At 49.1% G+C, this 23,816-nt stretch overlaps 6 protein-coding genes across 6 annotated transcripts; 4 read left to right on the plus strand and 2 right to left on the minus strand.

Moving 5' to 3' along the window:
- Positions 1–12: 12 nt before the first annotated feature.
- B0J16DRAFT_200909 (uncharacterized protein) lies at positions 13–4,893 on the minus strand. Its single transcript, XM_046122965.1, has 4 exons — positions 4,016–4,893; positions 1,969–3,951; positions 1,481–1,918; positions 13–976 (listed from the first exon to the last, which is right to left on the minus strand). The coding sequence occupies exons 1-4, from the start codon at positions 4,556–4,558 to the stop codon at positions 239–241; spliced, it is 3,702 nt and encodes a 1,233-aa protein (XP_045977382.1). The 5' UTR covers positions 4,559–4,893; the 3' UTR covers positions 13–238.
- Positions 4,894–11,067: 6,174 nt separating this feature from the next.
- Positions 11,068–11,711, plus strand: B0J16DRAFT_325654 (uncharacterized protein; the record flags this gene model as incomplete). Its single annotated transcript, XM_046125899.1, has 3 exons — positions 11,068–11,232; positions 11,308–11,466; positions 11,676–11,711. The coding sequence occupies 3 exons, from the start codon at positions 11,068–11,070 to the stop codon at positions 11,709–11,711; spliced, it is 360 nt and encodes a 119-aa protein (XP_045977383.1).
- A 1,196-nt stretch (positions 11,712–12,907) lies between these two features.
- Positions 12,908–14,510, plus strand: B0J16DRAFT_200964 (uncharacterized protein). Its single transcript, XM_046122966.1, has 2 exons — positions 12,908–13,152; positions 13,209–14,510. Exons 1-2 carry the CDS (start codon positions 13,045–13,047, stop codon positions 14,256–14,258), a joined length of 1,158 nt encoding a protein of 385 aa, XP_045977384.1. The 5' UTR covers positions 12,908–13,044; the 3' UTR covers positions 14,259–14,510.
- Positions 14,511–15,304: 794 nt separating this feature from the next.
- Positions 15,305–16,704, plus strand: B0J16DRAFT_406781 (RTA1 like protein-domain-containing protein; the record flags this gene model as incomplete). Its single annotated transcript, XM_046132986.1, has 4 exons — positions 15,305–15,455; positions 15,513–15,761; positions 15,820–16,245; positions 16,348–16,704. 4 exons carry the CDS (start codon positions 15,305–15,307, stop codon positions 16,563–16,565), a joined length of 1,044 nt encoding a protein of 347 aa, XP_045977385.1. The 3' UTR covers positions 16,566–16,704.
- A 2,408-nt stretch (positions 16,705–19,112) lies between these two features.
- Positions 19,113–20,591, minus strand: B0J16DRAFT_359120 (uncharacterized protein; the record flags this gene model as incomplete). The annotated part of the gene is made up of 6 exons (XM_046129628.1): positions 19,113–19,763; positions 19,823–20,019; positions 20,081–20,198; positions 20,256–20,287; positions 20,357–20,448; positions 20,518–20,591. The coding sequence occupies 6 exons, from the start codon at positions 20,589–20,591 to the stop codon at positions 19,113–19,115; spliced, it is 1,164 nt and encodes a 387-aa protein (XP_045977386.1).
- A 1,883-nt stretch (positions 20,592–22,474) lies between these two features.
- B0J16DRAFT_351537 (ATP synthase delta subunit-domain-containing protein) lies at positions 22,475–23,528 on the plus strand (the record flags this gene model as incomplete). The annotated part of the gene is made up of 3 exons (XM_046129195.1): positions 22,475–22,798; positions 22,891–23,317; positions 23,521–23,528. 3 exons carry the CDS (start codon positions 22,475–22,477, stop codon positions 23,526–23,528), a joined length of 759 nt encoding a protein of 252 aa, XP_045977387.1.
- Positions 23,529–23,816: the final 288 nt, after the last annotated feature.

Here is a 23,816-nt window from a genome sequence, read left to right on the forward strand (position 1 = left end):
CTATTTCTCACAGTGGCCTCAACGTAAATAAAGCATTAACCAAATGAAAACCCCATCCACAGAATGGCCGATGTTTTCCGATGTAAAGGAAAACACAGATCACATGATTCCTGGCACTAGGCAGTTTGCTAGCCGGGCTTCCTGATTCCAAATTAAACATAACCAACTACGTAGGTCGCTACTGAGAACAGGAAAAGAGCTTCTTGTAACCAAAGATGTAATTATATCTGTCTCCGCTCTAAGAGAACTCCATCACCAGTACACGACCTGAACGAGAGCCGATAGCGACCGTTGAATCTACCACAGCCGATTTCATCCCTCGATACTCCATAGGTAGCCAAAGCATAGCCTTTCCATCTTTTACAATCCATACACCGTCGGTGCTTATACCCCAGCCCGAGTGGTGAACACCCCGGAAGGTTGCGTCAGTCGACCGATTATCGATCGCAGGTGGTAGAGCCGGGAGATCCAGGTTCAGAAGTCCAATATCGGTGGAGAGGAGAGAGTTTGTAATCGGATCAAATGAAAGGGAGGTAATCACCCGGTCAGTCTTGAACGCCTGCACGCACACGCCTGTTGACGCATCCCAGATCTTAACCGTCATATCGTCCAAGCCGGTGGCGAGCCACTGGCCATCCGCCGAGAAGGCCACCGACCACACCCAACCGTCATGGCCCTCGAACGTCTGCACACAGGCACCCGTTGCCGCATCCCAGATCTTAACCGTCTCATCGTTCGAGCCCGAGGCGAGCCGCTGGCCGTCCGCCGAGAAGGCCACCGACCACACCGGTTCACCATGGCCCTCGAGCGTCTGCACGCAGGCACCCGTTGCCGCATCCCAGACCTTAACCGTCTTATCGTCCGAGCACGAGGCGAGCCGCTGGCCATCCGCAGAGAAGGCCACCGACAACACCCAACCGTCATGGCCCTCGAGCGTCTGCACGCAGGCACCCGTTGCCGCATCCCAGATCTTAACCTTCTTATCACTCGAGCACGAGGCGAGCCACTGGCCATCCGCAGAGAAGGCCACCGAGTTCACCAGATCGCCATGGCCCTCGAGCGTCTGCACGCAGGCACCCGTTGCCGCATCCCAGATCTTAACCGTCTTATCGTCCGAGCACGAGGCGAGCCGCTGGCCATCCGCCGAGAAGGCCACCGACGACACCCGATCGCCATGGCCCGCGAGCGTCTGCACGCAGGCACCCGTTGCCGCATCCCAGATCTTAGCCGTCATATCGCCCGAGCCTGAGGCGAGCCGCTGGCCATCCGCCGAGAAGGCTACCGACGACACCCATTCGCTATGGCCCTCGAGCGTCTGTACGCAGGCACCCGTTGCCGCATCCCAGATCTTAGCCGTCATATCGCCCGAGCCTGAGGCGAGCCGCTGGCCATCCGCCGAGAAGGCTACCGACGACACCCATTCGCTATGGCCCTCGAGCGTCTGTACGCAGGCACCCGTTGCCGCATCCCAGATCTTAACCGTCTCATCGCTCGAGCCTGAGGCGAGCCACTGGCCATCCGCCGAGAAGGCCACCGAGTTCACCAGATCGCCATGGCCCTCGAGCGTCTGTACGCAGGCACCCGTTGCCGCATCCCAGATCTTAACCGTCTTATCAAGCGAGCACGAGGCGAGCCGCTGGCCATCCGCCGAGAAGGCCACCGACCTCACCCAACCGTCATGGCCCTCGAGCGTCTGCACGCATGCATTCCAGTCTGATTCCACGCTCGGCTTTAGCGTGATCCAGTCCAGCTCTTCTTTTTCGAAGAGCTCTCTGATGAGGCTGTGGGTGGGACTAAACACGAGTGCTGATGCATAGACCTGTAATGGAGCAATCTCGATGGCCCGCTTATGAGAAAGAATAAAGCGGCGCGCATCTTGAAGTAATTCAGTTAGTTGTCGCGCTTCCTTGGTTTTCTGCTAACATGTCAGACCGTCTCCAGGTTATACATGAATTTATAACAACTCACTACTAAAGCTTCGAGCTTCTGCACTGCCATGACCCCCTCGGACATGCTGCGTAATAGACTGAGAGATTCTAACCAATACAAATACTTCTTTCGAAGGAAGTCATGGACGATCCCCGCGTCCTCTAGGTCCTTGTCGCTCATCTCCGCCTCGGATTCTGAGTCTTCGAGATGGTCAACCCAGTAGACGCAAGAATATCGGATCGAAGCCAATGGGTCAGGATCAGGCGGCAAGACCTGATCAATAGGAAATCCTGGGACGCTTAGGTAGTATATATCACGTCCAAGAGCTTCTGACAGAGCCCCTAGCGACCTTGAGAAGAGGGCATGATGCTGGTGCGCAACGCCAGAAGGTAGGATTTGCTCGATCGCGTCCTGGAGCAGGAAATCCTTAGCCGACTGATGCACGAAACGTACGACGCCTTGTCGAAGGGTCAGGAAAGATCCGCAGAGCGCGACAATTTCTTGCAAGTCATTGTGGCTTAAGTCCTCTACCGACTTCTCAAGAACTCTCAGTTCCTCCAAGTCGACAGGGCGGTAGACGAGGGAGGCAGTAGCTAAAATCTTCTTGCAGCGGTCAGAGTCTCTTCCTTCCAAGTCATGAATATATGCCATCATTTGCATGTAAAGAGGATTCAGCCCCAGCGGAAACTCCTTCACCGTAGCCGAAGCGTTCCTTGCCCGGGCCTTAGGAAGGGCAAGCTTCTGACAAACTAAAGCTACCCAGAGGAAAGTGCCGTCGGCATTGGAAATCAAGTGATTCTCGACAGCGTGCCTTGTTTCCTTGTCGTATTTCTTATCACGTGCCAGTTGATCCACCTTGTATCCAATGTACGTGTCAACAGCTTTGGAGATCAAGTCCTTGTTCAACTCGAGGTGCAACCTGACTTTTTGCTTTGCATTGTCCAGTTTCTCCTCAATGTCCGGCCAGTTGCGACTGGATATGATCCACTTGACGCGGGATGAAGAACTCGACGAAGATTGGATGATGAAATCAAGAAGCTGGGGTCGATCGGTAATGCACTCGTCGAGGGCGTCGACGACCAAGACTGCGTCTTTCAAAGTCGGGTCCTTCAGCATGTCTGTGAGTATCTCGACCAGAGACACCCAGACATTAATGCCCTGGAAGAGTTTCTCGCCCGTAACATCGTGCTTGGACCGGAGGTACGAGATGAGCGATGGTTGCTGGATGATGAGGAGGTAGATGAGACCACGCAGCACAGATGCCGCATTACTCAGTTGCGTCTCAGTGGCCTGGCAGAAGAAATAGGAAAGGGGACTATTGGGTCTCTTCTCGAGCTCGTCGATGATGCCACACAGGAGCATGGTCTTGCCTTTGCCAGGGTCACCCTTGATCCAGAGCAGCCGGCTTTGCGGATCGTCGCAAAATCGCTGGAAGTCGGCGTGATCAAGAATCCAGTGATAAGAGTCCCTAAGCAGGCCGCCCTTCGTGTCTTGGATTCGCTTCTTATCCTTGCGGGGGTCCGTCACGTGTAGATCCTGCATACATTTCTCGTACTTGTCGTCTTGATATCTCTTCTCTTGCTGTCTTGTTTGATCCTTAACGGCCGAATGGATGTCTTGGAGATTCGCCTCTAGAGCGCTTGCGGTGTCGGTGAGTCTCCGGAGATAGACCTTGCTCTGTTCAGTGTTGTATTGATCCGAGTCTGTTCCAACAGCAGCCTCGGCTTTCTGGATGTCGTCAAGCTGGCCAGCCCAGTCATCTAGTCGGAGCACGTCCCTCAAGACCACGGCAGCCCAGTTGCGGTGGTAGAGGCAGACGCTCTTCACCTGATATGAGAGAAGTTTCTCGTATAGCTGCACGACGTGCTTCTCTAGTTGGACTCGCAGTCCCACGGAAGACTTCTCTGCCTTATTCTCATCGAGAAGTAGGGACACCAGGTTCCAGTACCACTCCATTCTCGACAGGACGTAGGCGATGCCATTGCGATTGTAGCGTGCTTCGGTGACGGGGTTCGAAAGGATCTAGCAACGGTTAGAGGGGTATCATCCACCGTTCTCGTCGGTTAGGATAACAGGTCACACACACCTCTAGTCCAAGGCAGACGCCAACCCAGGCGATGGCGGCTTCCGGTGCGGCCTGTATCGCCTTGTCCACTATCCCCCTCACGGCTTGCACTGCTTGAAAGCCTTCGTCGATTCCTCGCTTGATGGACGCTGCTTTCTGCGTCCGGTCTAGTCCATCCCGGACCAACTGCTGCATTTGGTGGCATCTTGTCTCACGAGACCCCTCTATCTCGTTTTCCGTTGATTTGCAAGCAACAGAGCTCGGGTCGTTCCGGTGAAGTCCAACTGATAGGATCTTCTCGTACGCTTCGACCAGCTTGGGCTCGCTCGCTTTGAGCTCGTCGTAGGCCTGGTTCCAAAGTCGCTCTTGTAGACTCGGCAGCGGCGAGGTTTCGGCATCTGTCGAGGTGGGTGGAGAAGGCGTTGGCTGAGGTGTTGCTCGAGCTGCTGGTCCAGATGCAGGCTGAGATGGTGTTGGCGAAGGTGATGGCGAAGGAGCCGACGAAGACAACAACTTTTTGGCCTTGGATTCGACTTTCTCAAACCAGCGAGGCGCCATCTTCATGTTGAAGAGGGCACCTTGGCCTTGTTGCGCGATATGACAGTATCAGCGAGACAGCTTCTGGTCGGATCAATGAGCCGGGATGGCAAACGGATTGTCATCACTGACAACTTGGGCAGCAACGTATTTGCGGGATTACTCGTGCGGGGAAGGGAAGCGTCAGCAGCTGAAAAGGACCCCTACTTTACTACTACTCAAGAATTATCAGCAGAAACGCATTGCGTTTCCTGTTTTGGCCAATCATCGTCTAGCAATTCGCCCCATATTTTCCCCGATGGAAACGCACTGCGTTTCTTGTACCGCACTCATGAAATTAGAAAACCTAAGGCACGAAACGCGTCGCGTTTCCGTCGGCTGACCCCTGTAGAGTTTAATAACTTGGCTACCCTAGACCTAAGCAATAACATTCATTACTATCGTCTATAGCTGGCTCATCTGCGAAAAATCGTGAGACAGAATCCGAAAGAGACATTCGAGACGTGGTGGTCCACCGCCGCTCCTGAGCGATACAAGAGACTCAATCTCAAGGCGACCACAGGCTGTCCGCCGGAGCTCTCGTTCCCACGAGCAGCCTTGCACCATCTGCTGGCAGCGAGGTCCCTTCACGGCAGCGCTCATCATAAATCAATCAAATCAACTTTGAGGTAAAAGTTGATTTGTTTGATTTGATTGGCTCGTCTCAATCAATTGTATGGGAGGCCTATATATTGGGTATGTGAAGGTATTACGCCGGATCCAAAGCCTCAATTACCGACCCAACTGCCCAGCTTTACCCCGCTGTGTCGGACCCAGTTCCTCAGACAATGAACTCGCTCCAGCGTGTCGGCGCCCATTGCGAGCCTTTGCGATGTTAGTGTCAGCTTGGCTAGGCTGAACTGCCTCTCGCAGTCGGTTGCCATAGCTTGAATGGCAAAGACATCCAAGGCAAAGCTGCTTAGTACCGGGAATGAAGGCTTGTGGTCCCTCCACCATTGGATTGGCTCTTGCGTATCTTGTGGCTCAAGGCGGAGGTATTTGTCCATCTCGCTAACACTGCTGCTCGTTGCAAATGCCTTTTGCGTTCTGCTGTTGATCCATTGCGTGTAGTGATCATCCTCTTTACCCCTGTTCGTTAATGATGAAGCAGACTTCGACTGTAAGTCGTCCGTCCGCTGGTTCGATTGATACCACCGCGCGAAGTAGTTCTTTATGCCCGCCTTCGCATCGCGAACCCAGGCCAATTGCTCCTCAGTGGCCCAAGTAGCCTCCAACCAGCTGATGCCGAATCTCGGATGAAGGATGACTGCTGCCGCAAACAAGGGAGATTCTCCGAGCTTGCTGTAGTATTCATCCAGCTTCTTCCGGCCGTTGTTGATCGATGCCCGAATATATGCTCGGTGGTCTGCTGGTAATGAGCTCTTCTGGGAAATCTTAGACGCCGGTGGCTTGTCAAGCGCCGCATACTCAGCCTGAGAATGCTCCGGCAAGGCAGCTACCGTGAAAGTTGGCGCTTGACTTCGCTGTTGGGATACATAGACCTCTTCCCCATCGAAGCGAGCAGGGCGACGGCGGGAACGGGCCGGCCGGATGTTAGTCCCCCTCAGAGGCGCAGACGCTCTTCCAATTAGTTCGGGATCATTTAGATTCGTCATCCTTATTGTTTCGGTCGTGAACTCATTGTAGAAGCCTTTCCAGTCTTCAAAATGCTCGAGTAGGTATTCTATTCCTACTAGAACTTCCCATAGGCGCCCATGGCTGTCGCCTTTACCCCAGCCTTGGGTTCGTATTGTCTGATGATATAAAGGCGTAAGTATCTCGTTAACCTCACCAAGCACGCGCCAATCCTCGTTGGATAAGATGTCATCAGCAGGGATACGTTTTTCTTCGTCTTTCTCGCCTTCGAGTGCGAAGATGTAGGCCCTGATGTCAGTCTGCTTCCGCAAAGCCCTCTCTATCATCATATAAGTAGAATTCCACCGCGTCTCATTATTCAAGATGACCTCAAGCTCGGCGGTTGATTCCTCGCAAAGATGGTACTCTTCGTCCTCCTGCTCGTGAGCGATGCGCTTGAAATATTCGCTGCGCTGAGGTGAGGATCTGATGAACTTGACGATATTGTGCAGCTTCCTAATTGGGCCCTTCGAACGCCAATGGCGAAGATCTTGCTCCTGAAGACCTCTCATGCCGTTGATATCTGACTCTAGCTCAAAAGATTCGGCGTCTTTACCGAAAAGAAACGCGCGGGCAACAAGGTTAAGAACGTGGCCGTAGCAACGCATGCGACGGGCCTTGATATCAGCCGGCCGGCTCGAAGGGTCGAGCTGCCGGTAGAAGTAAGAGAGACAGGTATCGTTCGTAGTCACGTTATCAGAAATGACCGTGCCAACCTGTCCTCGGATATCCCACAGTTGAACGATTTCGAACAATGTCTCGGCAAGATTCTCACCACTGTGGATACCTAGCTGGCGGCGTAGAGCGAGCAGCCTGGATTGTTGGTTCCCGAATTTGTCGATGAATTGTGCAAAAACTGCCATTATCGCAAGACGGTTCGGTGATGTCCAGAGATCAAAGCTGATGTGTATTTTTGTTAGGGCGCTGCCTAGCTCCGCTTTGATGATATCCGCCTTAGACTCGAAGATCTTCTGTAGCTCTCTGGTAATAGAACCGCTACTCCAAGGAATTTGGAGTGCTAGTTCATGATCGAACTGATAGAAGAGCTCCTTTAGAAACTTGTGCTCGAATATTGTGAAGAGCACATCACTGTCAATGACGAACCTAACACTAAGTTCTTGTACAGCTTTGACCTTTGCCTTTGGTATTATGCTCTGGTCAAGCCGTGGTCGTTTGGGGGTTGCATGGGACTGGAGATCGATCGCGCTATCGTCGCTGGGGCTTGATTGACTCGCTGGGGTGATCCGATGGGCTCTGTGCAAGTCAGTATATGGGATATGTTGGTATAGAGGACGGATCCATACTTGCGAAGATGATCTGCTGCAGAAGATGTCGCTTGTACTGAGAAGAATTCTGGCCGACCCTTCGTGTCGCATCGGCTGCAGCACCACACATGACCGATGGGCTGGTCCTGGTGATTCAATTCAATAAAGAACATGCCGTGCGATCTGATCCAACTTTTTCTGCCTTTTGCACCTTTCCGAGCAAGCGAATCTTCTTGAACGAAGCGGCGGTTCTTCCAGACGACCTTCGGTAGATCCTCAATAGTCGGGTTAGGGGCAGCTCCCCGACCGAAGCCTCCTCGAGCTGCTTGGCCACGGTCCTTGGTTGAGACAGTCACGAGAACGCAGAGGGAAAAAGTGGCGTGGGGCAAGGCGTCGAAATCACCGGCGAGCCTTTCGCCGGTGTAGAGGGTGGTGGCAAGTCTGACATCTTGTCGCTGGTGCCATGTCTTGTTGACAGCGAAATTGACGCGCCGCGGTAGGGTGCAGAGGGAGCGCGTCATCCTGCCGAGGGTTGGTGTGCGTTAGGCGGCGATAGCAGGTACCAACGAGGCTACGGCTTCATATAGGGCTAAGAAGTATCGCCTATCTGTGGCCATCTTGTACAGGGTAGGACTGGGCGGAGGGCACGTCCAGGTTTAATCTTTTTGGGCAGTTCAGATGCAGCATGGCATATATCAACTTTATCAAATCATGTCAACTTACAAATCACTGGAATTGATTTGATTGAGGCAATGAATTGACTAAGTTGATTGAGTTGATTTATGATGAGCGCTGCTGTTGTTATGATGTGTATCGTGACTTGTGAGCCACAGATTCGCTCTCCCGAGAGGTCTGGTTTATTATCTTGACCAGGTGATACCTCATTCAGGAAGCTCTCGAGCGGAGTAAGGCCATCCACGGCTCTAGTAGTAGTGCAGTTTGTTTTGCGCACCATGTCTTGTAAGACGAATGGCCAGAGCTCTGATGGAATCTGTTCCGACTCGATGGTTGTTCTGACTTTGTCAAATATGACACGGTTGGACCGCTCAGCAACTCCATTGAATTCGGGAGTATATGGCGGTGTCCGGATGATCCTGACACCATGTGTTCTTTCAAGGCCTTTGATAGATGCTCTGTAAAGTTCAGAACCACCGTCCATTTGGATCGTGTGAACTCGGACTTTGTACTGGGTCCAAAGTGCTGAGATAAGCTTGCTGAGGGATTCTGAGGCCATGCTTTTTCTTGTAAAGGTATAAGACCACCTCATCCTGTGTCTGTCGTCTGTAGCAATGATCCCCCACTGCTGGCCGTTGATACCTGGAGGGTTGACCTTGAAGGTATCGACGTGGATGAATCCGGCTCTGGTGGCCCGTCTTCGTTTGTTTCGTGGTGACCATCGTAAAGCCTTAGATACGTCGCAGGCCAGGTAATAGTCGAAGGATTTGTGATTGTGTCGCTTCTTGCAGAACATTCCTTTAGTCATTTTGGCTGTTTCAGACACTTGATGTGGATTGATGTGGCCAAGTCTTCTGTGCCAAAGACCAATGTCAAGGCAATCGCCTTTCGAGATGGCGTGATATGAGATAGCTGATGAGACTAGGTGGTTTTTGTATTCTAGGTGGTGGAAATCTTTTTTCCGTATTGACGTAAAGGCCATCGTTTCCGATAAAGAGCTGGCCAAAGAGATCTCCAGTAGAATCATAGAGATCATTTCCATCAACCCAACCACCGCTTGTATAAAGCTTGAGTCCGGACATAATGTTGACCGGAAATTCAGGGATATAAAGAGCATCTTTGAGGTTGATGATGACTTCTTCTTGTCGTTTGTTGAAAAACGTCATCTTGACTGTTCCTCTGCCCGAGGGGTAGACTCTTCCTCCTCCGGTTATGAGTACTGTTCGCGTTGCAGGTTGTAGGCTGCTGAAGAGGTGTCTGTCATTGCAGATATGGACAGACGATCCAGTATCGAATAACCACCTCTCTGGCTTGCTTTCGTAGCTGGCAGATATCCTGCACTTCTCTACGACTTGGACTGGTGCGTTGGAGATTTCGTCCTCAAGGATCAGGAATGACCTTTCTACCGTTCTGCGATTTGACTCTCTGATGTGGAGGCTTTTGGTGTCTTCATTTTGCCGATCATGTTCAGCTAGTTCTTTGGCTAGCTTGACAGCCCAATCAGGCCGTTTGTCCTTGTGGGTGAACCAACAGTCAGTTTCATGATGACCCTTCTTTTTGCAGTTGGAGCAGACATGATCTCTGCTTTTGTTGATCCGGTGATTATTCTCGTTGCGGAACGCCTTCTGTGGCTTGTTTCTCCGATGATTCTGTGTCCGACTTTTCTTCGCACCTAGGTCATTCTTTTTGTTGACTTTCTTTCCATGAGACCAATATGCCGATGCGATATCATCTTCTTCATCCGAAGATCTGTTCTCGTCAACAAGATCTTGTTGCATCGATCGAAGTGTGGGCGGATGCTCGGATCGTAGTAGAGCCCTCTGTCTGGCTGTCCATTCTGGATACTCGCTCTCACACGCGGCTAGGTAAACCACCTTTCTGAGTGTGTCTGAGATCGGCTCCTTCTGGTCAAGAAGTAGCTTAACAAGACGTTCAAACTCGACATTGAACTGGGGTATAGTTTCGTAGGAGCTGGTCTTGTTGCGGATGAACTGGTACAGGGTTGTCTGTAGTAGAACTGGACCAGAGCCGACGCAGTATCCTTGAAGAAGATTGAACATTTCCTTTGGGTCTTCCATTCCGACGAGTTGGCTGAGAGCCTCCCCAGTGCAGTTACCCCTTATGGAGATGGCCGCTTTTGCCGCCTTGACCTTCTGGTCAGTCGTCATCTGATCTTCAGAAGGATAGTCGCCAAAGACAGCATCCTCAAGACCATTGATCCTCAAGATAGCCTTCTGGGCTGGTGAGAACTGCTCCCAGTTAGAAGGTCCTATGAGCTTAAGCTCTTTCGGGAGAAAGAGCGTATTCTTCTCGAAAACAGTCGGTGTGCTGTCATCATTCGAAAGTTGATTTGTTTGATGGTCTGGGCTGCCAGTTCGTGACTGAGCGGATCTGCGTGATGAGGGGACTCGAACGGTGTTGCGAGTCTGCATGGTGAAACGCGGGGTACGTTGTGGAGACATAGTTGCCAAAAAGGGCTTAGGGTAAACCTTGAAGTTTGGTTTTCTGATTCAGAAGAGAAGTTCAATACTTGCACTCCGGGCTCATAACCTGTTGTTATGATGCGCAGTCATGCCGGGTGCATTTGTGTGGAAGAATTCAGTTGTTAATTATTGTTCTTCTATTCAAGAATCATCAAGGTCTTTTATACTTGAGTTATACTTGAGTTCTCGAATCTTCTATGCATTATTAACTTTGATCATGATGTGAGGGGAAACCTTGGTACTTCCAACACCGCCTCCTATCAATGCCAGAGCCTCTGGCATTTATATTCCAACATGCGAGCTCCTCCTAAGAATCAGAGTTTTTGCAAGTTAACCTCACAGTCCCCGTTATATCTACTACCGAGCAAACCGAAACAAGTCCGACCCGTCGCAGAACTCATAGTCCCAATAGGAGGCAGCCGCTACCATAAACAGTACCATGGCATTCTTCAGCAGTAATTGGTTCAATCCCAAATACAAGACCAAAGTCCACATCGGCCAGCTCGTGCTGATTGTCTTCATCGTCGCCTTGGCTATAGGTAAAACTGTGACACGGCCGAGCTACATCCCCCAGAATAGAATGGACATGGTGGCTGTTACTATGGTACGTGTGAAACTCCCCTCATTGCCAGAATGGCGCTATCGTTGGTAAATATTGACATAAGCCTTTGGAAATTAGAGTGTGAAATCCATTATCGTGCTCGCTTACCAGCTTTTGACTGAGCATATTGCGCGGTTCAACGGATGGGCCAGTCTCAAGGCCTATCTGATTCTTAACGCCCTCGAAGTTGTTTTCTGGATTGGAGTTATCGTCGTAACGTTTATGAGCATTTCTATGGTATGTGTAGGCACTAGCTGTGCACTCGGCTGGCTTCTAGCGCTCATGGCCTTCTTTATGGTGTACGTTAGGCAATTTTCCTCCTTTCTCCACCACTTCCCCCGTCTTATCGTCTTTTATCTTGGCCTCTTGATTTATACTGGTTTTAAGGCGCGGAAAGCTTATATGATTGTTTTAATGTAGTGCTGCGTGTTTCTGGTCTGTTGTAGTCTCATGGGCAGACTTCCGGCTTTTCAGGAAGTTAGACGACACCCGTGACGACTCTCTTCCCCACCTAAATGCACATTAAAAGGGCGAGTCATCCTTTCAAGCCATTTAACGATGGAATATAAGATCTAATGGTTCCCTCCATGCAACCCAGACTCACAAAATTAAGGGTAAGATCTTGGCCACCTCGATAATCGTGGCACGGCTTGCATGTGTTACTAGCACGACAAGGAAAATTATAAATGTATTCTATGGAGTTTTTAATGGAAATCTTTGAGGGCTGTGAAAGCACCGAGTCATATTATTGTTCGCACTGTTGTGGATTCTTCAGCTGTTACTCTTGCTTCTTCGTAACATGTTACTCTGTCTCTGTGTCTCCATAACGTGCAGGGATTCTGTCATGGAACGGTAAGGTCAAGGGAACCAGCACTCCGGTTCAGTCAAGTCAAAATGAATTCCTTACTCTGGATCAATGGGCCAAGCATACGTAATGTCTGACAGGAGGAAGATTTCACCGTGAAGAGTTATGAAGTGTCGGAATACTGAGATTCAGAGATCCCAGCGTAACCTCGACCACCTTAACGAAAAGACTTTAGGATAGTACATTTTATGTGCCAAGACTGTTCTAACGACGCAGCCGGACCTCGGGGCTGCCGTCAGAAATAAAGCAGATCGAGATTTCCTGTGCGCGCAAGACGGTTCCACCTGTCGCACTGGTTTGCGGATTTCTCCCTAATAGCCAGCTACATGCCAGCGACTGATTCCTTCTCATAACCTGACTTTTGCTATTTTTGGGCTACCAGCGCAGAAGCACGCATAGGGTACTGGACTATATGAGAGGATTCTGAGGAGTTGAGAAAATGGGTTGTCGACCCCCTATATACACCCTGTCCGAACTAGGGGTCTGGTAGAAAAATACAGATACATCCATACGCCGACACTTTATGAGATACTAGTGAAACAAGACAGGCTAGGCTGCATGAATCCGTAGCGATGATGCTAGGAGATCGAAACATTCTTGTGCGTATTTTTAGACACGAATCTTGATGAAGGCTCCGGGGCTCCAAGATCTGCTTGTAGAAAGATGTGAGGAAAAGGGGTGTGCGTTGATAATCTCCGAGTACGTACCAATACGCGGACTTTCAACTGCAACAACCTTATTCCGTCTCCGTCGCGTTGCCCATCATAAATTAAAATTTCGTCGCCGAAGTAACGATACGCGGAATGTTGCCATCCATTTCATTCTTTTGTTGTTCATCCCGGATGTGTTGGATAATTCCATAGGCCGGCCATACACCCTTCGGTTGACCGCTGTGGGAGCTCGCACGCAGCTGTAGTCAAATCCGCTCGCTTTATCACCTGTCTGAAGAAATGGTCCAAAACCACCCAAAGGATTCCAATACCAGGCCGGTCAGGAATCGTCGTGGTCACGCAAAATCGCGGCGGGGATGCCTTGAGTGTAAGCGACGTCATATCAAGGTACTTTATCTCCCTTCAATGTTTCTCTATAGTACTCTCAAGCTAAGTCTACCGAGTGTGACGAGACCCATCCAATCTGTGTCAACTGCAGCGTCAGTCAACGGCAATGTGTCTATTCCAAAAGAATTCGGGAGTCCGAGAGGCTCGCTACTGTTCTCACCGCGTCTGAGTATGCGTCTTTAAGTTCCGCGGACACGCCATCTCCGTCTTCGGCACAAGAAGACGTCGATATTACAGTAAATATGCTTCATCTCGAACTATTACACCACTTCACGATTGATACGTATGTCCCAGAAATGGGCCAAGAACTCTTTCACTCGACGGAACTAGTGATCCGGACTGGCTTCCACGCCCCTTATCTCATGGTCCAGGCACTGGCCCTCTCCGCACGCCGACTATCTACCTCCTGCCATTCGATGAAGCAGACATACTTGGATCATGCCATGAAACTGCAAACCCACGCAGTATCACTTTTCAATGCCGACAAGTCCGAATTAGACGAGACCTCATCTGTTGCAAAACTACTGTTCTCCTCTATTCTTGGCCGCCATCTGCTTTCGGATGCTCTCGCCGTTAGGGAGCCCGACTTAATACCTTTTCTCGATAACTACGTCCGATACGCCCGTCTACATCGGAGCATCAAAGCTCTGGCGGGGTATGCTTGGCCATTTTTACTACATTCTGTACTCAAAGATGCTGTTATGTGGGGAACTGAAATCATCCGCGTTCAACCAAATGGTCATGAGTGTGATCTGGTTATCGAGTTGCTCGAGTCATCCGCTTTGGATAACGATTCACGCCAAGCTTGTCGGAAAGCCATTCATTTCTTACAGATAGGCTTTGATGAAGCTCAATGTGGACAAGTGCAGGGCCGTACGATGCAAATTCTTCTCTGGTGGTGTATTCTTGTGCCTGAACAGTTCATTGACATGCTTGCCTACCGACAACCAGAAGCTATAGCTGTTCTGGGGTACTATGCCGCTCTATTGAAGTATGGCAAAGGTGTTTGGCTTATCGGTAACGCCGGCAGTTATCTTTTGGAGGAAATCACCTGTTATCTGGGGGTTGATTGGGCGGACTGGCTTGTAGGAGCGGAAGCAGTTTAATGGGGCCTATTGGAGACAGACGGACAAGAGGAAATAGCAGTCTGAACTGGACGGCGAGTAAACTTTGATAGACAAGTAGATCCGTTGTTCTAATTTGAAGTGCAGCGTCAACAGCTACTTAGTAGTTGAAACCATTTCTAGATTCAGTTACAACCTATAATACATGCTTGCTCCTTTGTATGAAGCAGACATAGATGAAGCTCATGTAACAGCGTATGTGCAGCTTGTTCTTGTCTACAAAATACAGAATGCATTATCTTTAGGTGCCTCAATCGTCAGAATTGGTTGACATAGACATCAGGTTGACATTCTGCTGAATAGGGCTCTCGCGAACCTGAGGCTGTAGCGTTTCATATACTCAATCCTGGCCGCATCTAGTTGACAAAATCGCCGAGAGAATCTGGTATGGACGCTCTTGTACGTCCTATTGATGAACTAACTTGAGACTCAACTCGCTCGTATGTAACACGGCTGTGGTGGGTTCATTGATCGACAAATGCCCGAGCAGGATGCAAGAGACCGAGAAGACCTCAAGACCCAGCGCTCGATTTAACGCCGACACCACAGACTCCGCCTAACAAGATAATGGAGCCCAAACGGAGGGTATCCCCGCCTTTTCCGCGTAATTAGAGCCGACATGATTGGGCATGTCGGTGCATTGAGCACAAAGCCCCGCAAAACAATGCATTTGGATGTTGGTTGTCATCAAGACTAGCCATTTAAAGCGCGCCCAGACGGCAATGCCATCTGACGACGACGCAGATGAAGGGGTCTTGAAAGGTTAATTATAGAATATTTCCGCGTAGCGGACTCAACGGAAGACCCGGTCTAAAGATTACAGCGCTTGAACTTGGTATCATATTACAAGGATGTACGGCAAGCATGACGCTCAGATCTCCCAAAGATCCACATCAACTCACAAGCTTCCAATAAATAAAACTCTCGGCTCCCACAGGCCTGACAAAACTATTGATGGCATTTCTATACACGCCTTGTTATTCCTCCCCGAATTTGATTAACTTTTGCAGATAACCCACAGAGCCACCATGACCGAGTTCAAACTGTATCACTACGACCCCTCCTTCATCGCTGCCATCATCTTCGTGGCTCTCTTTGCTACCTCGACACTAGGCCATGTTTACCAACTTGTGCGCTTCAGGGCTTTTTTCTTCATCCCATTTGTCATCGGATGCATCTGTGAGTCTCCTCATTGATGCAGTATTTGGGACGTCCATTAACCGGCTGGTAATCAAGTCGAAGTAATTGGCTATGTTGGTCGTGTAATCTCTGCAAAACAGTCTCCCGACTGGACCATAATGCCATATGTCCTCCAGAGTCTCCTACTACTCCTGGGCCCGACTATGCTAGCAGCGTCTATTTACATGTCACTTGGAAGGCTCGTTGTCTTTTTGGATGCCGGCCACTATTCACTGATCCCGGTTGAGTACCTGACCAAAACCTTCGTCATCGGCGACGTGCTTTCTTTCCTGGCACAATCTGGAGGTACATCTCTACGTCTCATTCTTATTGTAGCAGGCATTCTAAACTGATAGGGATCTAGGCGGCGGGATGTTGGCTAATGCTAAGTCGTCTGGTGATCAAAAAATGGGCCAGAATATTATCATCGTGGGCCTTGCGATTCAGATATACTTCTTTGCGTTCTTTATCACCGTTCTCCATATCGTACATCGTCGACTTCTCGCAAACCCAACCAGACGAAGCCTCTCTTTTACGACTGAATGGAAAAGATTAATCCTGGTTCTTTATGTAGCCAGTGGCTTCATTATGGTTCGATCGATTTTCCGTATGGTCGAGTATATTACAGGCACAAATGGCCCACTCCAGTCCACGGAAGTATACATCTACGTGTTTGATGCTTCTTTGATATGTATCACTACGTTCCTCTTCAATGTATTCCATCCTGGCCGCATGATCTTGGCAGGCAAGGATCGAATGGAAATACTGGACACAGATGATCAGTCGACGAGTATTCCTCTACGTTACTCAGGGCAAACAGCTCACACAGTTACTCAACCACTGCCCTCTCCACCGATTCAGAAACATCACAGCGGTGAAGTATATTCGGCAGCTCATTATGGCCATAGATCTCGTACGCAATCTCCACCGGCCCGATATCATCGCCAACCTTGTGGACCATCTTCACCAAGCCATTACCATCCTCAAGCCCATAGGAGCTTGAGTGCAACTTTGAACTCGACTCCTTATGCCGACAACGAAGCGACCGCCTATAATTCATATTCTGGCGAATACGAGGCCCTGAGCCGCAATGAAGGGCATACCAGATAATACTCTCGCGTTCTACGCAAAGTTTTTCCTTTCTTCTATGGTTCGATTCTTTCTTCTCATATACCAGTGTCGTATTTAGTGCGCACCATGAGAGCAAGTTACTTAGGTAACCAGAAGTGCTTGCAAATGGGACTCGGCGGGAAGCAGAGCAGCCGGCGGGAAGTCACGATATTCTTTTTAATTTTTTTTACCTGTATAATACATTACCAATCAACCCAAATCAGTCTTGGAAAGCAACGCAACGGCCGACAACTCAGGGAGCAATGGTCTGCTTCACAGAAATCATCGCGTTCATCAATAATGGTGATCTCAACATGGTGGTTCGGGAGATCGCGCTGATTATGTGAAAAAACTCTCTGCTTTGGCGCGGCTGCAAGTTGCGGTGAAGGTCGGCCAAATTAAGAGCTACAGAAAGTCCAGCGTAAGAACCACCTATGGTGAGGATTTTATATGTGGGAGATTCTTCATGAACACGATCCATGATGGGAGAATAAGTGGACGGTGCGGTAAGAGTTGCAGGGTTTGGAGGATGGAAGGCGGCGGTCTCGGTCTTGTTCGAGGTTGGTGGGCAGTCAATGAATTGGATAGAATTCGGAGAGATGACGTTCTCTGATTATTTCGAGGTAAACGTGCGAAATCCTACTGTACGCAGTCGTGGTGGTATTTGTTGAACATGTGCTGGGGTGTCACGTGCAAGCAGGGATACTTTAAGATTACGCACCGAAATGGTAGAACCTTGAAAGGAGAGTTGAACAGAACACAACATGAATACACCAATCTGGATCAATGGACCGAATAACGTACATCACAAGCGAGTGTCCCACACAAGCGAGTGTCCCAAAAATCCCTCAACCTACACCATCACTATTCAATTAGATATTTCTCAACCACCCATAATGCCACAATCTTCAAATGAAGCTAGGATCAATCTTGCCCTTCAGGCCCTTCAGAAGGACCCAAAACTTACAATCCGACGGGCGGCATCTATCTATACCGTTAACTACCGTACCTTAGCTCGCCGCCGGCATGGCATTCTTTCAACGCGTGATACTCTCACAAAATCACGAAAACTGTCTGATCAGGAAGAACAAACAATAGTCCAATTCCTTCTTGACCTAGATTCGCGAGGATTTCCCTCGCGACTATCATATGTGGAAGAAATCGCGAATTCCCTACTTACCAACCGCGACGCGCCACCTGTCGGCAAGAACTGGGCTTATAACTTCGTCAAGCGACAACCAGAGCTAAAGACACGTCGATTTCGCAGATATAACTATCAGAGAGCTAAATGCGAAGATCCGACTATTATTCGTAGCTGGTTTCGGCTTGTAGAGAATACAATCGCGAAATACGGTATCCGATCAGATGATATCTGGAACTTTGATGAGACCGGCTTTATGATGGGCGTGATCGAGCCCGGAACAGTCGTCACAGGCTCCCATAGGCAAGGGTTACCAAAACAAGTACAGCCTGGAAACCGCGAATGGATTACTGTGGTCGAGGGGATCAATGCGGAAGGTCAATCGATCCCGCCGTTTATTATTGGTGCAGGCAAAGATCACCTTGCAAATTGGTATGAAGAATGTGACCTCCCCGGCGATTGGGTTATTGCATTGAGTGAAAATGGATGGACTAATAATAATCTGGGTCTCGAGTGGCTAAAGCACTTTGATCGGGCTACAGCTAAACGGACGAACAGTCGCTATCGTCTCTTGATCCTTGATGGTCATGAAAGTCACCACTCGGTCGAATTCGAGGGATATTGCAAGGAGAACAAGATTATCACGCTCTGTATGCCTGCTCATGCCTCTCATCTACTTCAGCCTCTTGACGTAGGGTGCTTTGGGCCGCTGAAAAAGGCCTATGGTCGAGAAATAGAGCATCTGATCAGATGCTTTATAACCCGCATTACCAAGACCGAGTTCTTTCCTGCCTTTCATGCCGCTCACCAAGCTGCTATTACAGAAAGTAATATCAAGGGAGGTTTTAGAGGAGCTGGGCTTGCTCCCTTTGACCTAGAAAATGTCATCTCAAAGCTTGATGTGCAGCTACGGACTCCAACGCCTCCCGTCGAGGTCACAATACCATTGACCCCTTGGACTGCAAGGACCCCAAAGACAGTGCTAGAGGCCCAATTGCACTCTAAGTATCTGCAAGGAAGGATCAAAAGTCTGGGCTATTAATCTATGTTCTCGCTTCTTAGTTCGGAATTTGCTGTCTCGGAAGGAATCTTGTAATTGATTAGCTGACTACTTCCTTTAGCCATGACACACTTTAACCTGTTCCCTTCGTATTAATATGAAAGACACAAGGAAAGATTTTCATGACATAGTATGATCACTTTCGCCTTAAGACCATGCTTATATTTTTCTGTAGCTCCATATGAACATGTATTATTCCGGCTCTTTGTTGTCTTTATGGGCCCCTATAGTATAACAATGTTATCATCGCCATACCAACCCCTATGCTAGAACCCCTATGCTAGTAAGTGCGTGGCAGCTGCGTCTCCTACTGCCTTCTTAGGTGTGTGCTTCAAACAAAACTCATCTACCCACCAGCAGTCTGGCCTGACATAGAAGATGCCACATCTTCCCGATTTTTCAAGGTAGTGTTGGGGTAGTGGATTCTGTTGACGGTGTTGCTGTAAGGCGCCATCCGCCTCGGGGTGTTGTAGATGTCATCCGAAAATTGCGAGACATTGTTTGCTGCTCCACTTGTGTCGTATCTGTGGTCATCAGAGCCCCCGTCAAAGTTGCTTGATGGGGACCTGCAGGTGTCCTGCTCCGCGTCATCGGAGCTAGGCTTTGCGATGCCTGGGGCCTTGCTGATGGCGTCGACCCCCATATCCCTCAGCTTTTCAGCATTCTCAGCAGTGGCTTGGTCAGACAGATCGTTGGCTGTTTGCTTTCGGCTTTGAGTCAAATTCCCAACGTGCTGCTGCACACCTTCAGAGGACTCACGCGCCTTGGAAGACAACTCCGCTGCCCTGAATTTGGTATCTTCAGCAAGTGTCTTACCCTTTTCAGCGGCCGTGTTGGCCAGCTCTTTACCACGCGCTGTTGCATCCTGGGCTACAGCACGTCCATGGGGCGAATTGATGAGGGGGGCGATGTAGAGCGAGGTCAGACCCAGCACGGCTAGCAAGAACGGAGATGCAACTTTCATTAGCCAGAACACGCTGGTGAAGCTGAGGAAAGCCTGCCTTAATATTAGTTGAGAGTCTCATTTACACGGGTGAGTATTGAGTTATAAGCTACGGCGAAGGTTTTACCCAGGTCTTGACCATATATGATCTTCTGTAAGTCAACTACGGCGTACTGGATAAAGTCATGAACGTCTCTCAGCGTGGCATTGAGGGTGTGCTCCGGGACTGTCTTATACTTCTTGGATCGAAGGCGGAAGAGAAAAGTGTTGGGGCCGAATTTCCGGCTAACGAATTCAGTGAGACATATTACTAATAGTTCAGTCAAGGCGTGTTTATTTCCAGAGCCATATGCAGTTATGATATTACGTACCTCCAAATATGATCGCTCCGGCCTTTACGGCTAATTGTGTAAGAGGTAGGTAGTGTGCTCCGAACAGGATGTTCAGAACACTGAGGTATGATCCGAGGGTGCGCACTGGATCCTCCCACTGCAGAAATATATTAGCAATTAGGTCTGTAGTTGGTGAGTGCGATCAATAGCCTACATTCATGTACTTGTAGAGACTGTCTTTGTGAGCTGTTTGACCGCAGTTGTCAGCGCAATACACTATTGCCTTCTTGATGTTGTTTCGTATCTGAATCTTACCTATCAGCTCCTTCAACGGCCCTCTCTCCTCTTGTAGGTTGTGGTCATCTGGATTTCTGCTTTTGTTTATCGTTTTTGAATTGCGGAAGCCACTATTGATAAACAGTGTGAGCTATTGACTTAACGAATGGTACTTTTGATTGATCTGTCAGGCCTTACACTCCACGGAGCCTTGCTCGGATTGCTGAGCACCGCCGGTCTGGACGGGCATGACGACAAAGGCTGGTCCACTCATGATGATACTGGTTACGTATGTATATTCGTAAGGGAAGACTTGTGGCTAGGGTTGGGTTTTCGGATTGGCAGATTGAGTCGTACTATGGTTTCAACCTAGCATATGTCTCGTGCTTTAAGAGCAAGAGTTGCTTTTGCATTCTTTAGAATGAGATTAAATGGACTGCGTCATGTCTATGTCCGTTGAGGAGATTATGACGATGTGTTTTGTGATATCAATCAGCGGTCATTAGGCATTCGTCATTTTTGAGCAACCGCTTCGTCAAACATTTTTAAGCCAAGTATGCGCTGTGTTTGACTGAATAAAACAGGATTCGACTATGACTCCGCCTGCTGTAATTTGCGCCTCTTACGTGCTGTATGTATACGTATGGAGTCTACGGAGCTGATCCCCCGTCTTTCTTATGATGTAGTTCTGGTTCCTCAACTTGAGCCTTAATGAAACCCCTTCATCTTGTGGCTTGTATAATATTCGCACTGCCCGTCTTTTTAAGGCACATGTAACAGATGCACTGCCGGTCACCGATGAGGGCCAGAAAGTCAAAGTTAGAGTGGCCAGAGGAGCAATTTCGTTTTACCTTTCATCCTACTAGGTCTATTCTTTTGTTTCATGTGAGGCCCTCTGCTCTCTCAAACTACCGATCTAGCTGCTTCCAACTGCTGGACCTGCTTTACAAGTGGGTACGGTCTTGGCGTTATGTGGTACATTGAAGTAAGCTCTTCCATTGTTGTGCTGAGGCCTACTACGCAACACGAATAATAGGCTTTAAGCCTCGACGAAGATACTTCTAAGCTAATAAAGGATATTTCTACTCGTTTTACAAGCAGTTTCCCCACATCGATCTAGAAGCGCGTCTAACGCATTAAGAACAGCTGCAATCTTTCGTTCGTCTTCCATAGTGCTAACAATGTCTTCATGCAAACCGTTGGTCCCTTGGCGACCACGAAGATAAGCGCCGGCGCCTCGAGAGAAAGATACTGCCGCCTTCAGGGAGCGGCGTAGCACTAGGATCACCCAGATATAACTGACCCAGACCTTTGAGGAATTCAGTTAAGCCCTTACGCTCATCGTGTTCAACTTGGTGCTTTACTCTCACGTGCGTGTAACGGCAGAACCTTTCACGGATAATGCATATCAGCAGTTCGGCCGGCAGCAAATCAACACCTTTGCATTTGGGACGATGCAAAGAGTAAGTCAGTTAAGAATATCAAATCCAGGCGTTGCAAAACTGATCGTCGAGCTCGAATGCAAATATATTTCTAAGGCTTCACGGGAAGAGAGTCTGAAAGAAACGAAGATAGCGAGGGTAATCTAGGGTGTGGCAATTGCAACCACGTATTGACAATTTTTCGAAACCTCAGCTTGATCGGGAGGGAAAGGCCAGTCAGCGTTGTCTGACAGAGAAATAACTGTAGTAGCTAACCTCCCCCACTGTAACTTTCCAAAACACTAAATATTGCTGGTATCCAAATGTTCGTAACTCAAGAATATAATAATACTACCGCGTTATACGATGTACATCCGATCGCAGACTAGCGTGCCCGAATCTCCAGCTGCTCTATGCAGTACGGCAGGGCATAAGATGCAATTTAGGGTATTGATGAACCCATATATAGACTATCGGGCGGTATTGGAAGAGCCGGTATTGGAAATCGATTAAGGAAACTTGTAATGAAGTAGTATATCTGATAACAACGCGCCGTTGCGAAATTTGCGGAGAAGGTCCAGGGCCTCCTGCTCTGGCAGATACCTTAGGAGGTGGTAAAATTGTTTGTAAGTTTTCAGTTTTTCTTGCATCTCATTGTATTTCCATTCCGGAATGCATAGGGCCCTTAAGAGACAACCATATTTGGCTATCAAGTTACATGCTTCAAGAGAAGCCTATGTTAAAAGTCGGATTGACCCCGCGTCTTAGGCAATCAATCAACACACTGCTGCTGTTCATTCACGTTCAGAGCGACACACAAGCTTCCAAAACTGCCCAACAACGAAACCACAACCAAGAAACTCAAGTTTTAAGAACCCATCCCAACCCCTCAGCCATAGTCATGTTATCGCGGCAAGTCTTCTGTACCATCCGTGCCGCGACTCTCCATCCTACCCCTTTCCTCCGAGTAGGGCCTGCACGAAACTTCACCGGCGCCGTCAATGACAGCCGACCCCCAGTCTACCTTCATGGCCTTGATGGAACTTATGCCACCGCCCTAGTATGCCGCTGTATCGTCCTTTCTAACGGGCCAATGCGGCTATGTTGAGTAAGATAGACCCGAATTATCTTGTGCTGACTGTGTTAATTTAGTATACTGCCGCGGTCAAGATGTCAACCCTCGACCTCACCGCCAAAGCCATCGTCAACCTGAGCAGCGTCTTTTTGAGGGACACCAAGTTGACGAAAGTCCTGTCAACGCCGAGGCTGATCGCCGAGGACAAGTCGGCGATCGTAGCCGAGCCGAGCAAGCACACAGGTACCAACGTTGTGACTGTCAAGAATTTGCTACGGACTCTCGCTGAAAACAATCGACTGGGTCACCTTCAGGGTGTGTGCGAGAAGTTTGGTGAGCTGATGTCCGCCAAGCGGGGTGAAATAGAGATGACCATCACGAGCGCCGAGCGTCTGGATAATAAAAGTCTTTCGCGACAAGAGACTGCTGTTTCCAAGTCCTTCTATGCCGGTCAGGGCAAGAAGCTTAAGGTCACCAACAAATACTTTTCGCCAGTCGGCATTCGTTTCGGCCCCAGCTTGACATTTATTGATACAGATCGACCCTGAGATTATTGGAGGACTTATTGTCGCGGTCGGCGACCGAATCATTGATCTCAGCGTCTGCTCCCGCATTGCCAAGATAAACAAGGTCTTGACGGACAGGCCATAAGCTTCAGCTATTAACCATGCGTTTATTTTATTTGAATGGAATTAAGTTACGTCAAGTTCATTAAATTCTTACACTGTGCATTAGAACTGAAATAATAAATTCCTTTCGTATCTTGAAAAAATATAAATAGCTCACTAAATGGTCGGGTGTCACTCAGTTGCTATACGTGATATACCATTGTTAATAGCAGAGTATGTCTAACGAGGAAGAGCGTTCCTAGGCCTAACAGAGTCTTGATGGTTAGCCTGAATACATAGAGGAGATCGCCGGCGGTTCAAACAAAGCCGACACTTATCAGCATAATTATGGTAGCTGCATCCTGCGAAGAGCAAACGACGAGTTGGGGCTGGTG

The sequence above is a fragment of the Fusarium flagelliforme genome, assembly GCF_020744385.1.
Source record: "Fusarium flagelliforme strain FIESC 12 MPI-CAGE-AA-0113 chromosome Unknown B0J16scaffold_9, whole genome shotgun sequence".
In the NCBI taxonomy this organism is placed as follows: Eukaryota; Fungi; Ascomycota; class Sordariomycetes; order Hypocreales; family Nectriaceae; genus Fusarium; species Fusarium flagelliforme.

Bases quoted from the DNA above. Each gene is read 5' to 3' on its own strand.
- B0J16DRAFT_200909 (XM_046122965.1), bottom strand. From the start codon at position 4,558: ATGAAGATGGCGCCTCGCTGGTTTGAGAAAGTCGAATCCAAGGCCAAA. The intron at 3,952-4,015 runs GTGTGTGTGACC...AACCGTTGCTAG, and splicing joins GCGTCTGCCTTGGACTAGAG to ATCCTTTCGAACCCCGTCAC. The intron at 977-1,480 runs GTTAAGATCTGG...AGTGATAAGAAG, and splicing joins CAGGCTCGAGCGATGAGACG to GTTAAGATCTGGGATGCGGC.
- B0J16DRAFT_200964 (XM_046122966.1), top strand. From the start codon at position 13,045: ATGGTCCAAAACCACCCAAAGGATTCCAATACCAGGCCGGTCAGGAAT. The intron at 13,153-13,208 runs GTACTTTATCTC...AAGTCTACCGAG, and splicing joins GTAAGCGACGTCATATCAAG to TGTGACGAGACCCATCCAAT.